The sequence below is a fragment of the Nuphar pumila genome, chromosome 5, assembly GCF_984573655.1.
Source record: "Nuphar pumila chromosome 5, dmNupPumi1.hap1.1, whole genome shotgun sequence".
Taxonomy (NCBI): domain Eukaryota; kingdom Viridiplantae; phylum Streptophyta; class Magnoliopsida; order Nymphaeales; family Nymphaeaceae; genus Nuphar; species Nuphar pumila.
Genome location: NC_143253.1, coordinates 109,169,298 through 109,186,577, shown reverse-complemented (window position 1 = coordinate 109,186,577; position 17,280 = coordinate 109,169,298). Strand labels below are relative to the sequence as shown.

General features: G+C 42.9%; 1 protein-coding gene across 2 annotated transcripts; it reads right to left on the bottom strand.

Moving 5' to 3' along the window:
* Nucleotides 1–799: 799 nt before the first annotated feature.
* Nucleotides 800–13,832, bottom strand: LOC149838073 (isocitrate dehydrogenase [NAD] regulatory subunit 1, mitochondrial-like). 2 transcript variants are annotated; one of them, XM_090006352.1, is made up of 4 exons: nt 13,119–13,832; nt 9,945–10,172; nt 8,970–9,048; nt 800–1,336 (listed from the first exon to the last, which is right to left on the bottom strand). In XM_090006352.1, the coding sequence occupies exons 1-4, from the start codon at nt 13,653–13,655 to the stop codon at nt 1,062–1,064; spliced, it is 1,119 nt and encodes a 372-aa protein (XP_089862478.1). In that variant the 5' UTR covers nt 13,656–13,832; the 3' UTR covers nt 800–1,061. The 2 variants fall into 2 exon arrangements, with proteins under 2 accessions (XP_089862478.1, XP_089862477.1); XM_090006351.1 differs by having other exon boundaries at nt 9,945–10,184; nt 13,119–13,830.
* Nucleotides 13,833–17,280: the final 3,448 nt, after the last annotated feature.

Sequence of the window (17,280 nt, the reverse complement as noted above, 5' to 3'; positions counted from 1 at the left end):
GCTAATTTTCAAAAAGTGCTTCACAAGTGGCAACTTGTGGTGACCACATTTTTCACACAAAAGACAGCTTTTGATGTGAAAACAGGGTCATGCCCCCTCCCGTGGGGAAGCACTTTCACGCAGCCCATCTTGAAACAGACATGAACTTGGGGCCCATTTGTTTGTGGGAAAACCGATAATGTTATTATGAAAATGGTTCTTTTGCCAAGGCCAGTGAAACAAACAAAATGGGTTGCGAACAGGTCGGTCCATGTAGCAGGCCACAGGGCCCATGTGGGCCCTACATTTTCCTGCGGGAAAGGAGGGCACATGCAGGCCCGGATGTTTCTTGCAGGGTGTGCCTTTCATATGAAAGGCACTTCTGCAGCCCCGAGTCTTTAAATAATTCTCTCATGGTACAACACATTGACGCATGTTTGGACCCAGTTTATTTCCAGAATTATTCAGAGGCCCCTTTTTTTTTAACTCGGGGAAACTGCCCCAGTCGCAGAGACCTAGCCGCGCTGGCTCAGACTGCCTTACTTACGGTCGCTGTCCTGTCAGCGTAAAACTCCAAGGGCTTACCCTCAATCCCAGGGAGTCACCAAGCGCAGGAAAATGGGCTAGGCCCTATCCCACTACGCCAAACCCCTTGGGTCTTATAAACTTAGTTGAGTTGAAACATTGAATAAACTCTTTCTTTTCCCGCAATAAAACCTGAAATACCTACGAACGTCAGCAACTCAACCATCTCCGCTTGGAAGTTTAATAAATGCAGCAGTAAAGTTCATATATTAGACTGATTAACGCAAGATACTGAAATTGAGCCATGCAATCAGAACCTAAAGAAGAATAAGAATGACTGTTCTTTTCTGCAAATACAAGATTGTTGTGAGACGGAGAAAGCAAAATTTTATTACCTCGATCTGGAAAGGACTCCGTTATTCCTGCAAATGGATGTATGTGATCTCGAGCACAGACCAAACCTTAATTAAGAAAACACACCATGACAATTCTCAGGTGGGGGAATTCGGCTGCGAGCCAAAAATCAAGCTACAGAGAGGAGAAGCAGATGTGTGTCATCAGTCCAGTTTATCAATGACTGCATCTACCACTTCTTGGGTTGTGCTGCTGCCTCCCAGATCCTTCGTCCGGTACTTCCCTTCTTCAATTACGTGCTTCACAGCAGTTTCCAGCCGATCTGCAAAGGACGGGAACTGCAGATGACGCAACATCATCGCAGAGGACAGAAGCAAGGCTACTGGGTTTGCTTTCTTCTGCTCTAACAGCTTATCGTTTCCCACATTGCCAGCAGACGCCCCTTGCTCAAAAACGGCATGGTCTCCACCCACATTGCCTGCAGCCAAAATTCCACATGATGCCATTATCATAGAACCATTCATGTGCATTTTGGACATGGTTTTCTGAATTCAGAGCGTGCATGCAGTATACTCATTTTCCAAGTTTGTACCAGTGCTCGAGTATCTCTATGACCGGCACTTCACCTCTAGACTGACGCATAGTAACAGGCATATATCAGTCTTGGTTTATTTCTTGGTGAGGGTTTTTCTCAGGATATTAAAAAAGGAAGTTTTTCTAGAGAAAATGATGACATTTTAAAAAATAACATAAAAAATAATACACAAAGGGTCTTAGTAATATATTTTCTTACAAAATACTTTGAAAATATAAAGAAATGTCAGAAAAAAATTTTTAATATAATAAGAAACAGCAGATATAGACGTGTATCATGATATACTCAACACAGTGACATTTTCCATATTCATTTTATCTGAAAAAACTGAAATTAGCGTGATATTTTCACAATATCACCAATACTGGTAACTATGGAGCAATCAACTAGAAATACTTTGGTTTTAATATACAAAAATCAAGCTGACACTCTCATGCCGCCATAAGCATAAAATCGAGTGGGAAAAATATGAAAGAAACTTTTGGAGAAAAACTGAGAATCCCTTGTGTGGCAGCAAACAGATGAGACAAAGCCCCAAATTTGTGTAGGCATATGCAACACAAAACAGACAGCTTGTATACTGAACCACAACAGTGCAAGATTTGACGTGATTTAGGGCTCAAGCTTCCAAGTACATAGCAATGTTTTTTATCCATGCAATAAAATTTAACATCTAGTTCACATCTAAACCTTTCTTTAGGCATAAAGGTAGACCTTGTAGAAATTCTGAATAAACACGCCGAAGTTCAAATACAAGTTGCTGACACTAAAATCATTTAATATCAAAGGCATTATGAGGGAAATTGATCAAAATGCTTTGATCAATCCAAACCGCCAAAAGTTGTTAATGTGATATAAATTCATTTGCAATGAATTTTTCTGAATTCTTTTTACATTGATGTGAAACAACAGCCTTGCCCCAACAATTTTCTCTTTACAAACATTTTGGGCAATGGGTGGTAAGAGGAAAGCACCCGGGCATACACGTTTCTATCCAACTTGAGCACATGCAGCAAAGCAGAACTTCACCAATTTAAAGGGTGGGTTGGAGGAAAGGAATGGCTTTGCTCCCATCTAAAGCTAGATCCATCTGCAGCTTCGTATTTAAACACACACATGAATGCGTGCTGTCACGACTTTTTTCTCCACGTCTTCTTGACTCCCACGAAGATGGAGATTGACGGGTTGTCTAAGCCGTGTGGCACACAACTTACCTTAGGCGAGTAGCTACGTAAGCCTAGCGGAAGTGAGCTCAGAGTCTTGCATATTTCATGCACGCTTAGTACAATTGAATATCAGAAGCGACAGAGTCGAACGGGTCAATAGAGTGGAGCAATGTTATTTATGAGCGCAAAGCGAGTTCAAGCCAACAAGAGACGGGTGCATTGCCTTCCTGTGCCGAGTGCACGCGCAATCAAAGGTCAATATAGCCAGCTATACGTCCAAATAAGCATCATGAACATTAGAATAAACATTGAGTTCCAAAGACGCACCAATCGAAGGGTAAATTGTATTTTAACACCTACAAGCCCTACAGAGAGCAGCGCGCGTCCCGCGGGGAACCCCCTGTTAGATGGAGAAAACCTTTCGGCTCTTAGCCTAAACCAGTTGTTAGTTTGACGTAATGAAGCTCCTTAGCCAATAGAAATCATCATCGCTCGACGTGCACTCATCGAGCCCCTCGCAAGAGTGCGAGGTTGGGCGACAAGACGGGCGGCCAGAGCAGGCCCCACACATGCATGTTGATGCCCATGGAGAATTTTCATACTCGTGAGCACCCCTGTGCAGTACTATGTTTACTCGCGATATATAGGAGTTGCCCACTCCTGAACGCACGGTAGTGCACCAATGCAAGTCAAGAGAAAGGTCTCCTGTATAAGTGTTATGGGCGCTGACCCCTGCCAATACGAGAAACCCTAATATCCCTTGAAAATATATCGCTTTTGTTCCCAATGGAGTTTCCGTATGTAAACTTTGTATTTTGCCAAAACGATCGCACCAGGGTCGTTGTCACATATGAATGTGTTTGCGAGATTTTGATCTTTCCTCAGTAATTCTCAACGTGTAATGAGACGTGCGACCCCGAAGTTTGGGCAGACCCATAGGGGCACTGGCATTGCACCTCCAGATGAAGTAGCTCTATTATGTATTCTGACTTCACAAATGCGTTCCCCACATATGATTGTGTAGGAGAATACTCGATCGTGACACATGAATTCCGCATGGATGTCCTCTGTTTGTGGGCTTGAAGTTGAGATGAGTCGTGGGTGGCATAGCAACCCCGAAGCATGGCACATGGTTGCGAGTGGCTGAAGAGAGCCCCATAGCATGGAGCTAAGCAGATGTACATGCGAAGTTTTGTACACACTTAAGCTTGCTTGCTGAGTTTGCTAAAGAGCAATGTTGTGTTGCCTCGTGCCGCCACCGTATACGTAGAGAAGTTGGAGGTAGTTCAGTCCTCATTAGCAAAACGGGTGTTTGGTACTCGCGGGTGTTTGACACCCGAGGTTGTCTGTTGAGCATAGCAACGCAACCACGAGCAGACGTGACCCAAGTAGCAAGTAGGGCAAGGCCACTCTGGAGTGTGAAAATCGTCACCCACGAAGATATGCAACATGAACAAGCTGATATGAAGTTTTGAAGTTAGAGGTAGCCCAGTCCTCCTGAGTAGAGCGGGTGTTAGGCACCCAAGTGGTCCGTTGAGAAGAGTAATGCGATCACAAGCAAACATGATCCAAGCAATGCAACGACATGGCACATTCTCCCCCACTAGAACAAATCCACGTCCTTATCAATACTTCACCGATCAAGAGGAGATTGAAGCTGCCATGGAGTACTTGAAAAGACAAGGTCACTCTGTAGAGAGTGAAAATCGTCACCCACGAAGATATGTGGCGTGGACAAGCCGCCATGAAATTCTGAAAAGTGGTGGTGGTCCAGTTCTCCTAAGCAGAGCGAGTGTTTGGCAGCCGCGAGTGGTCTGTTTAGCAGAGTAACGTGACCACGAGTAAACATGACCCCTGCAACGTAGCAAAGAGAGCGAAACAATTTTCAGCAGATGTGTTGGTCTTTCGACAACTGATGATCCTTCGAGGAGGGGTTGCAGAGCATCGACTTCTCCAAGCAAAGCACAATTAACGGGTTGAGGATGAAGTGTCTTCACAATTTGTTCACATGCACCAAAGAACAAAAGTTTGGCCTCCGAAGGGTGCAGCATGGAGTGTCTGAAGTGTTTGCTCCTTGAATACGAGAGTGATGAAATGTGAGAGTCCTTGCATCATCCTAGCGATGAATATCCCCGAAATGACTGTCGAAGTGTGACACCAAGTCCCGTTACAAGGACGGAGCACAAAAAGCTAGCAATCATGGCGATGCCATTTATGACCCAACACAAAGTAGGAGAAGAGACCGGCCGAGTGAAGACGATCCAAGCAGATGATGTTGACGATGGGGAGCCTACGTAACCCAACGGTCAACATGCACAAACGACACCAAAACAAGGAGTCGAGTGAAATTGACCAAATGTATGGAGAGAAGAGGCATTCTAACAAGTCTTCCCCACTGAGAAGGTGCATAGAATCAGCCAATTGCGCTACGCGGCACCCTTACCGCATCTTCGCTCGAACATTGAAAGCGAGAAATCTCCACTTGCGAGACTTGCTCCTGAGAGATCAAACTGAAGCGAAACACATTCCCTTAATGCGCTTGAAGAAGAAAGTGTCACCATAACAAGGTGCCCAAACCGATGAGCAATATTCTTGTGCAAAAGCAAGCAACTGCAGTAATGAACATCACCACGAAGTCTTAAGAAGCATCCCATAACTATTTCGTTAAATTGGGTAAGAACATCCGTCAGTAGAAGAAGGGGTGTGTACCAGGCACGGGTCACTCCCTTGCGACTCTAGGCAATAGGGATGGCAGTGGACCGAGGGACAACGGGGTCCTGCCCCGCCTCGCCCTGTTTAGACCGAGGATGAAGGGCATGAAATAGAGATGGAGGCGGGGACAAAGGTTAAAATCTATCCCCGTGCAGGGATGGACTTACACTTTCCCCCGCCCTGCCCCGCCCCATCTCCAATCCTTCAAGGGATGACTATAGATTGAGGGAAAACGGGGCCCTGCCCCCATTTGAACCGGGGATGGACAACTTGAAACGACGATGGAGGCAGGGGTGGAGGTTAAAATCCATCCCCGTGCGGGGATGGAGGTTTGGATTTTGAGATGGGGCGGGGGTGGAGACCTTGTCCCCCGCCCCTGCCCTAGTCCACTGCCATCCCTAATAGGGAGTGAAGGAAATGAAGGAGTCACTTCTGTATTTGGGAACTCGATCATGCAACGATCTGCCTCTAACAGTGTTGCAAGTACCCTCAACATAGGTAATAGATATACAAGTGTAAAATTCACTATAACTCACATTTGTGGTGTGTTGTGTCCCAATCAGTTTACCACGAACCAACTAGTTTGGGACGATGCAAAAAACTTGAAGAATCCGCATAAATGATATTAGTAGAGACTAAATAACTAACAGAGAAGATGCAAACCAAAACAATTTTTATTCTAATAGTAGTTTCGACAAATCTTAAGACGACCAAAACTGATAAGCAGACATCGATAACAACTTGGGACAACTCTAAGACCAATTTGATGAACTCTTATACTCATGTGGTAGGCTATGATACCAGTTTGATATGCTTTGATACTAGTTGTCACAGTCTTTTTCTCTGCGTTTTCTTGACTCACGCAAAGAAGGAGATTGCCAAGTTGTCTGGGTTGTGCGACACGTAGCTTGTCTTAGGCGAGGAGCTATGTAAGCCTAGCGAAAGCAAGCTCAGAGTCGCACATATCTCATACACGCTTAGCACAACAAAATATCTGAAGCGATATAGTTGAACAGGTCGATAGAGCGGAGCAAGGACAATTGTTAGCATGAAGCGAGTTCAAGCCGACGAGAGATGGGTGCATCACCTTCTTGTAACGAGCGCACGAGCAGTCGAGGGTCGATATAGCCAGCTACGTGTCCGAATAAGCATCACAGACATTAGAGTGAACATCGAGTTCTAAAGATACACTGGGTATATTGCATTTTGGCACCTGCAGGCCCCGCGAAGTTCAGTGTGCGCCCCGTAGAGAACCCCTCACTACAATGGAGAAGACCTTTCGACCCCAAGCCTAAGCCAGTTGCTAGTTTGACGTAGTGAAGCTCCTTAGCCAAGATGATGTAATGAGATATGAGGAAAAACAAAGAGTGCTATAAGCACTTACAATGTCCACCAATGGACAAACAAAAGAGATGACACCCAAATCCACAAAGGGACAACACAACATAAAAAATATAAATGTCTCTTATTGAAAAGAGAGAGAGCTCTCAAGAGTGAAGAATACAAGAGGGGTTCACCCCTATATATACAAAAAAAAGGAGAGTGAAGGGTGGCCTTATGGCCTTAAAAGAAGAGCCACAAAGGGGGCTCCTCATGGAGTCGTTGGGAGCCCCCTAACGGTCACAAATGTGACAGTTGGGGGGGCCATCGACTCAATGGTGGGGCCCCTTATGTGGGTAAAAAATAAAATAAAAGAAAAAAGAAAGTGCAAAAATAAATACAAAAAAAAAGGAAAATAACAAGTACCCCTATCGGGTACTTGTGAAATGACTAAAATACCCCTGTTGGGTATATTAGACTATATATATAAATATATATAGATTACATGTATTTTAACAGATGAATCGCCATCGCTCGACATGCACTCGTCGGGCTCCTTGCAAGGGTGTGAGGTTGGGCGACAAGGCAGGTGGCCCATGAGGAATTTACATACTCGTGAGCACCCCCGCACACTCTTACTCACGAGATATAGGGGTTGCCTATGTGCTTAGAGTTGTGCATATCTCATGCACGCTTAGCATAGTGGAATATCAAAAGCGACGGAGTTGAACAGGTCAATAGAAAGGGGCAATGGCAATTGTCAGCGCAAAGCGAGTTTAAGCCGACGAGAGACGGATGCATCACCTTCCTATGACGAGCGCACGAGCAATCGAGGGTCGATATAGCCAGTTACACATTTGAACAAGCATCACAGACATTAGAGTGAGCATCGAGTCCAAAGATGCACCGAACAAGGGGTATATTGCATTTTGGAACATGTGGGCCCAGCGAAGCGTAGCACGCGCCTCGCAGGAAACCCCTTGCTATAATGGATAAGACTTTTCGACCCCCAACGTAAGTCAATTGCTAGTTTGACGTAGTGAAGCTCCCTAGCCAAGAGGAATCACCATTGCTTGACATGCACTCGTCGAGGCCCTCGCAAGGGTGCAAGGCGGGAGACCAAAGCAGGTGTTGCGCATGCATACTGATACCCATGAGAAATTGGCATACTCTTGAGTACCCCGTGCACTCTTATGTGCTACTCATGAGATATAGGGGTTGCCCATTCCGGACAACACGGTGGTGCACCAATGCAAGTCAAGAAGAAGGTCTCCTTTATAGGTGTTATGGGCGCTGGCTGACCCCCGCCAATAGGAGACAACCTAATATCCCTTATAAACACACTACTTTTGTTCTCAATGGAGTTTTCGAATGAAGATTTCGTATTTCACCGAAATGAATGCATCGGGGTCTTCGTCACATATGATTGTGTCGACGAGATCTCAATCATGGCTCGGTAATTTTCAATGTGCAAGGAGATGCGCAACCTCGAAGTTCATGCGGGCCAACGTAGACACTGGCATGACACCTTCAGATGAAGTAGCTTCGTTCTGTGTTCTGACTTCATGGACACATTCCCCACATATGATTGTAGAGGAGAAAAATCAACTGTGGCACATGAATTCCGCATGAATGTCCTTCGTTTGCAAGCTTGAAGTTGAGACGAGTCGCATGTAGCGTAAGCATGACACATGGCCGCGGGTGGCTGGATAGACCCCCGTGGCATGAAGCATGAAATAGAGCAGATGCACTTGACAAGTTGCGTGCACACTTGGGCTTGCTTGCTGAGTTTGCTAAAGAGCAATGTTGCGTTGTCTCGTGGCACCGCCGCATGCCATAGCCAAGACATGGGTTTTCCACTTAGCAACACGCACGTCACCATAAGCCCCACCGCACCGCACCGCAACGCATACACGTGCGGCGCTTTCGGTCGGTGACGGATAAAGTTTGTCACAACAGGCACACACACACGCACAACCACTAGCTGACTTTCAATAGACATGTCCAGAGTATATTCAGACTTTGTATGTGACATGAGTCTGAGCACCATAAAATTTAATTTGCCTCAACTTGCACCATAAAAGAATAAAATTTTTGCCAATAATAATTGACTGACTAAGAAACACAAAATAAGGAAAGCAATCAACAAGAGCAGAGTATATATACTCAAGCAAGAAGCTTCAGACTTTGTAACTGACATGAGTCTGAGCACCATAAAATTTGATTTGCCTCAACTTGCATACCCTATATGTCATAAATCTCATAAAAAACAAACACAAGAAAAGAAAAAGCAAAGATTAAGCTTGTGACAAAACTACCTCCAGGCATAACACCAGTGCCCCCAGCAATACCAGCAGCTGTGTTGGCGACTAAATTTCCATATAGATTTGGTGTAACCTGCAGATATTACAGGAGTCATTTTACATAATCACAGTACCAACTGCTAAAACTATACATGACATGGCATCATAAAGAGTGCAATTTTACATAAACCAGCCTCAGCAATCGTTCCCAGTTTTGCACAAACAAGCCACTGGGACATGCAAGGTCCCAGTTCATAATTCTGATTGCTACAAGGCCAACATACTAATGTTCAGTTTAGACTATCCCAGGACTTGGTGAGCGCAACAAACTGCACTCAGTTATAAGGGCTATCGGCCAAGTGAATGGGCATGGTCAGGCACCTGTGAAGCCACTGTGTCTAAGAGAACTAATAAAACATCCTGATTCAGGTGAATCTGGTATCTGGCCATAAATATTGGTCCATCACTATTCATATACAACACCACAAGAGTGTAAGACAACGACATGTAAAGGACCACAAAGGCATCCATGAATCTGCGGCATTGCCATGAGTTTACTAGGGACATTTCAGTATCAGCCCAAGGTAATATAGCATACTCACCAAGCATTTGGGCTACTTCCACAAGAATCCTGATAGTGTCAATAAATTACATATAATCTACCATGTCAACTGGGCAACAGAAGAAAAGCTTGAGAAGATCGGTTTCATGGAAGAAGACATAGAACACAACCATAAATCTTACATATGGAATTGTCACTTGACTTAAAAAAAAAAAGATGAACAAAAAGCACTTCAGGAATGTTGACATCATGAAGATGGGTGGTTACTTTCTATTATGTATAGATGCTCTGAAAATGATTCAATAATATATATGAATCACAAGAAAATCTTAAACTGATAAACAGAAAACCATACAGAACTAGGAAAGCAGGCACCACACAAGCTCAGTGAACATGTACACAGGCTAGGCAAAGTTTGAGGAGCATACCATAACATCAAATTGCTCAGGTTTGGAAACAAGTTGCATGCAGCAATTATCCACAATGATCTCATTATACTTTATCCCAGGGTAATTCTTCGCAACCTCCCGACATGATTCTAAGAAAAGACCATCAGCTAGCTTCATAATATTAGCTTTATGCACAGCTGTGACATTCTTCCTGTTGTTGAGATAAGCATACTCAAATGCGTATTTTGCAATTCGCTCTGAACAGAACTTTGTTATCACCTAGCAAAGTTGCTAAATCAGAGACTCAAAAGAAAAAAAAAAAAGAAAACAAAATACTTGATTAAGCAGTTGATGGGTGCATCCACCAAATGCACAAAGATAAAGACACAAGGCAATCATGCAGACAGCACCAAACTGGACTCAATTTTTGTTCACCATGTGCATGGAAGAAAGAGAAAAAAACAAGGAATATGAGAAAAAGAGAACAACACAACAAAGGGGAGGAGGAACACATGGACGTTATGTTCCTTATACAATTATTTTATTTAAATATATCTTCTTTGTGCAGCTGTATATTCCTTCACAATATGTCACAGATATGGGTACAACAAGGATATGGGGAAGCACTAAGTTTTCTAATAGGCACACACACACACACACACACCATGCATCCAAAAGCACAATTATGATACATTTACAGAATAATCTAGATATGAAGTTATAGGTAGTCAATTACCAACTACAAGTCTAAAACATGTCAAAGTATATAATTAACTAACAAATAATGATCAACAAATATATAGTAAGCAGTAGACAATTTTAATGTCAAGCATAGACCACACATTAATTGGGTCATAAGATGGACAAAATGGATCAAGTTCAAAACTCAGTTGTCCCGAACTCAGAAGTACATAGTAGTAGTACAGGTACAACACGAGTATGGACGATGGAGGCCTAGTAGAAGTACCCATGTTAAATAGCCTTCACCTAGGTTTGTTTTTCTGGTCACAATGAATTTCATTATGTGGCAACAAAAGCATTGCAGTAAATAAACAAGAATAAGAAAGCACTGATGCAACCCACGTCGTGGTCCATTGAGAAGAAATAAGATTTAACACTTGGCTAACACTAATGATCAAAATGCTGCAGTACCACATCCACTGACAAGAGCACGAGCCTACAAAGCCTGAATCCTATGTCAATCTGATAGATCTGCAAATCACTGTGTCCAGGTAAAATGAATCAAACCTAAGAACAATGATAGGCCAGGTAGTTCAAATATCCCAAGCATAAGCACAAATAGGGTAAAACTGAGTTAAATTCACGGCATGAATACAAGTTTGGGCATGATGTCGACGATACAACTGTTGAAATTCAAAATATACTTCAATGAGTGTATGAGATTTTTGCTATCCATCAGAGTTCTGAATTATGGCACAAGAATGGCTGAAACCATAATAGGATTAGTGCAGGCTGAATGGAGTAAAAACAAATTAGTGATGTGCCATGTGATAGATAGGCACGTCTGATTGAAAGGACACTGCCATAAAAATGCACCAAGACCTACTCCATCTATTACATATTCCAAAGTGTTTAGGAATGAAGTCGATATGTAAAAAGAAGGTGCATGTTGTTGAGGCGCGTACATTAAGGCTCTATTTGGGAGCCGGAAATGGTGTTTAATGAGGGTTTAATTAATACCACCTACTCCCATGGGTGTTCGGGTCCTTCGGGAACCCTACTTTCGAAGATGAGAATGATGTTGAGAGCGGAGAAGGGGGTGGAGATGAGTCATTTTCAACTACATCCTCACAAGGATGTAGTAAACAACTCCAGCCTCATCTCCCATTTTCTTCTCCATTCCGATCACCCCTCTCATCGCCTCTCCAACATGGGCTTCCAATCAGAGTCTAAGACTCTAAGGTACATATTTGGAGTAATAATGGAATGATAAAATAAGGATTCCGAATTAGAGAACGCCTAGATGTAACACCAACGGAAGAGAAAAAATAAGGACTGTCCCCTAAGATGGTAGTGGCGTGTCACAAGCAAAGCTAAAATAGCAACCTAAAAGGCGTTAACAATATACATGTTGAAGGAACGATGAATAAGGGTAGCATAATAATTACTAAAGGGAAACAATACATAGAGATATGACAGACCATGGTTGGGCCCACATTTTATCTTTAAATGTAGGAGTTGCAAAGCCGACCCTCTAACTCATACAGATGGACAAGGCATGATGATGATGTTGAAGGGCTGAAATCATAGGGTAGGAGAATAATCAAGATTTGTAGCAGGCAATATGACTGCTTGGATGTAGTTTACTGGGCTTGAATGAAGCAAGACACAGATGAAATTTGGTTTCAAAGACTACAAAATCATTTCTTTATTATACTCGGTAGATTTATACTGCCAACAAGCGATCAAATGAGATTTACAGTTAATTAGGTTATAAGATCTTTTTGATTATTCAAGCTAGCAACCGTATACATTACTTGAAATCATGTTTGCCTCAGACAGTCTTTGGTATTATAAAGAAACAAACGAGACATATGGTTATTTTGCTCCCTCTTCTTGTTCAGCGACTATCTCGAGTTTAAGCAGTTCTACATCATGAAGCGAATGCCCCATGCATCAACCACTCTCTTTGCATCACACATGCATCACACACTACAAAGTACAAACTCTTCACCACCTAGATAGAGAACTCTGCCTCCAGGAACTAAGGATAGGATAAACCATGGATTGCGTGGAAATCTGACCATCGATCTTATAACAGGACCACCGTTGAACCAAACAGTAAGAGATAGATCGAGAGCGGTTTCAATCATGAACCAACTTAATTACAAAAAAAATGTCACCAAACACGAACCATAAAGTTTCCCAGTACATCAATTCCTCACAAGATTGTCAACTACACGGCTAACTGTCAAGAATACCGATTCGATCTTAACCCAACAAAATTTGGGAAAAGTAAAAAATCCAGGAATTCGTGATGAGCAACAAAATTATATTCACCACCACCCAGAAACACAAAACCCCACCCCTCCAAGAACGCAGTTAAGCGAAAAAATCCTAAAATTATCAATTCGAAAACACGAAATTGGATATATAGAAAGAATTAATAGACAAAGGATCGAAATTGGCAGCACCTAACAATCGAACGAACAGTCAGCCCACAAATCGAATCGAATTGGGGGGAAAACACACCTTGAGACTCTCGACGACGCCCGGGACGACCTCGTGCTCGAGGCCGGAGTACTCGCCCTCGGTGTTTTCCCTGATGACGACTATGTCGACGTTATCGTGGCGGGTGGGGAGGCCGGGGAGATTGAAGCAGTGGACGAGGGAGGCGTAGAGGTCCAGCTCCTTCCTGAGCTGCACGTTGAGGGAGCTGACGCCGCCGCCGACGGGGGTGGCGAGGCCGCCCTTCAGGCAGATCTTGTTCTTCTTGATCGACTGGATCACCTCCTCCGGCACCCTCTCCATGTCTCCGTGCACCTCATACGTCTCGAAGTAGACGGGCGCGTGCATCGCCTCCATCGCCTGCTTCACCGCTCCGGTCACCAGCGGCCCGATTCCGTCGCCAGGGATGAGGGTCACGGCCCGGGGGGTGCCGTCTCCCGGCCGGGGCATGTAGGTCACGGGCCGGGCTGTCCCCTGACCCAGCCGGTGAGGGTGAGGCCGGTCCGAGCCTCCCCCCCTCCGGAGGAGCTCTCTGGTCGCCCACCGGATGCTCCTCGCCATCTTTGGGATTCTTCCCTCTCCCTCTTTCCTTCCTTATCGGAGAGTTTCTAGGGTTTCTCTCCGATGGCTGAGGGATCAAATCGAAGAAAGGAAAGGAGGGGATCTCGCCATGGAAATGGGAAAAAGGAGGCTGTCTCAAAATATCGGCACGAAGTATTACCACTTTTATTTTATTTGTTGAAGAGAAAAGTTTTTCTTTCTCTCTGTTCTTCAAGTAAGTCGACCTTTTTTTATTTTACGTTTACACCAAGATACCACTCCCAAGATCAGAGACCTAACCCCGCTGGCTCTGCCTGCTGTACTTACAGCAGTTATCTATTACTTTTCCAGAGATCATCCTTTTCAAAATATTGGTGACATTTGCAACCGTGATCTCAAACTAAGTTTGTCAACAACAATATAATCATAAACTTTGTTGAGATTATTCAAGTGGTGGTGAAAGTGAAACTACTAGTTCCTCTCTACACATTTACTTTGAGTAAATTAGGAACAACAGAACTGATGAACATATGCAATTTCCAAGCTTTTGATGACTGTGGTTTGTCAACGCACATAGTTGAAACCCAAGGAAGACATCCTTTTCGGAAAGGGCGAAGCTGGGTGTACTTGACCTCAAGGATTTTATCAACCGGAGGTCTGTCAATGTGCAATGGATGACGGAGGGTTTTTCCCTTGCGCTAGCAAAAAAAAAAAAAAGAAAGAAAAAAAAAAATATTCTCATCTGAGTTTGCTAGAGATTTCAAATGCATTTGATGGGATTGAAACAATTCATCTCGACAACATTAATCTTGGTTAGTGACTCCCATGAATGTTTTAAAGAAAGATTGATCAAGGGCCTCTGCAGTAGCTTTCAGAGATGGGCCAAGTAAAAAATAAAATAAAATCAAGGGCCTGTATATACCATAAGAATCTGTCTGCCATTGGCCACGAGAACATGGTTTAATGGTCTTTGTGATTCACGTAAGGGGTAATTGATCACTGTTATCCTTTAGGCCTCGGTTAATTGCAGGGAAAAAAAATGATAAAGTTCATTTGGACAAAAAAAGTGGAATGTTTTTACTCTAGATTATAAAAAAAAAAACTTGTCTAATGCACAACTGTTGATGCCACAGGTGACACCGCATAACGTGTTATACCAACCAAAACAGAAGTTGCTATTTTTAACAAAGGAAGAGAAAAAGGAACAAATCAGTTTCCCAGGAAGGAGGGATGAAGCAGAAAAAGTCATGTGGTCCACAGCAGCTACACAGACCTCCCCTTCCCAATGATCAATTGTCTGTCACAGGGACACTCCAATTTAGACTATATACTAGTTTTAATATTACGTCCTTTCTATCGTGTCCTTGTGATCAATTTTAGTTGATATTGACTTCACATACAGAGGCACAAGTCCGTGCAGCTTTATTTTGAAAATGAAAGACCTTGCTCAGTTAGGAACATATCAAGTTACTAGTGCACGTCACCTTGTGTTGGGATGTTGCAAGTTCAAATCCCAATGGTATCGTTGTATAACTGGTAAGGGTCTGCTTAACCCCAACTTGTCTTTCAAAAAAACAAATATCAGGTTAAAAGATGGCATGCATCACTGTACCAGTAGCACATTAAGTAGGAAACCACAGTATAATCGTCCCGTGTTTAGATTTTTACGATTATTATTATTATTATTTTTTGATAGGCAAGCTGAGGTTAGGCAGACCCCTACCAATTCATTGAAAAGGAAGAAAATAACATACAGAGAATTTACAAGAACAAGAAGAATATACATTAGATATTAGAGAATTATTTTTCCACTGTTTTAGGCAATTATTTTTCATCTAGTTGGGCAACTCAAAGGATGCAGCTAGGGACACGATCCCTAACCCTATTCTGATGTATGTCGTTACATGTGAAAATGATTTCTCATAAGATTTCTTTGCTTACAGTAAACAACAGAGATCAGAGAAAATTCAACAATGATTTGAGGACACTTTTTTTAAAATTGATAAAATATATATTTTGATATTTCAATATAAAATATATCCATTATTAAATTATTAAAAAACTATTAGAATATATTACGATAATGTTGAACACATCATAGCGTGTCCACATGTATCGTGTCACCATACACAAGACCTATATAACATGTGCAGACACATGGGTGATGTAAGGAGAAAGGGGCTTCACTCTGTCATAAAAGTATTTTCCTTGTATCCCCCACACAACCTTAACATTATAGAGAACTATTAGATCTTCTTGGGCGTCCTGCACTTCTCTTATCACCATTTTTTTTTAGACAATTGTCACAGGCTTATTGGAAGCACCATGCGGCACCTGGTGGTCCTGACCAGGTCAACCAAAAAAGTCAAGAAAACTAACACAAACACACAATAAAAAGGTGCAAGATCGCAACAGGGGCGCATGTACAGTCTCGCAAACACACACGTACACAGTCACACACAGAGAGATAGAGAGAGAAAGAAAGAATGCATAAACTTCTTATAGCAAACTTGAAGATTTATAGAGAGAGAGAAAGGGGGGAGAAGGGGGGCCATTATTGTAGTACACGGGGTTCTTAGGCCAAAGGTCATTTACAAGCACTAGAGAGTGCCAAAGAGGCATGTACATTAGAAGCAAAAAGGTGGAAACATGGCGGTCTGGAACATGCTCTCCCACCTAAACCGACGCTATCCTCGATGCTATTACTGGTGGTATTCTTCAATCAGCTGCTGAAACTGACAAATGTTGCACAAAGTCTACCAACTGGTGTCGCTATCTAGTAATCCCTTCTACTTAACAAGATACTTCTTCACTTCTCCAAGGTAGTTGTTGACATGATCCATGATGAACTCGACTTCTTTGGAGGTTAAGGCTGATGCTGATGATGGAGCGTGTTGAGGTAAACTGTGATTGTGTTATTCTTCATCTTTATTGAAGGGCTTCAAATTGCACACATGAAAGATTGGGTGGACTTGAAAGTTGTCAGGAAGATCTAGCTTGTATGCCAAGTTGTCGATCCTTAGAATGATGATGAAGGGTCCATCATACTTTTGAATGAGCCATCGATGGTGTCCACAGAATATTGTTGTTCTTTTGGGGTATAATTTGACTAACACCTTATCCCCGACTCGAAATTCAACTGGTTGGCGGTTCTGATCTGCCCACTTCTTCATTCGCTGGTCAACTTTATGTAGAAATGCCTTTGCCAATTCAGTTTGGTCATGCCAGTTTTTAACGAAGTGATATGTGAAGGGCGGATTGCCCCGACTTGAGTCGCTATAGAGTGTGGTGCTTGTGGTTATGGTCCTGTCACAATCTCAAAAGGAATATGCCCTGATGATTCACTCTTTTGAAGATTATAACAAAACTAAGCAATATCCAACAAATCCATCCAATTTTTTTAATTCACACTGACAAAGTGCCGCAAGTATTCTTCTAACATCCCATTAATGCATTCCGTCTGGCCATCCATGTGCAAACGAAAATTAATAGAGCGTGTAGTTCGAATCCCAATAATCGAAAGACTTCTCTGCAAAACCAACCCATGAAATGACCATCATGATCACTAATAATGCTTTCTGGGATATCCCAATACTTGACCACATGCTTCACAAAGAATTAAGCAACATCTCTAGCTGAACAATTG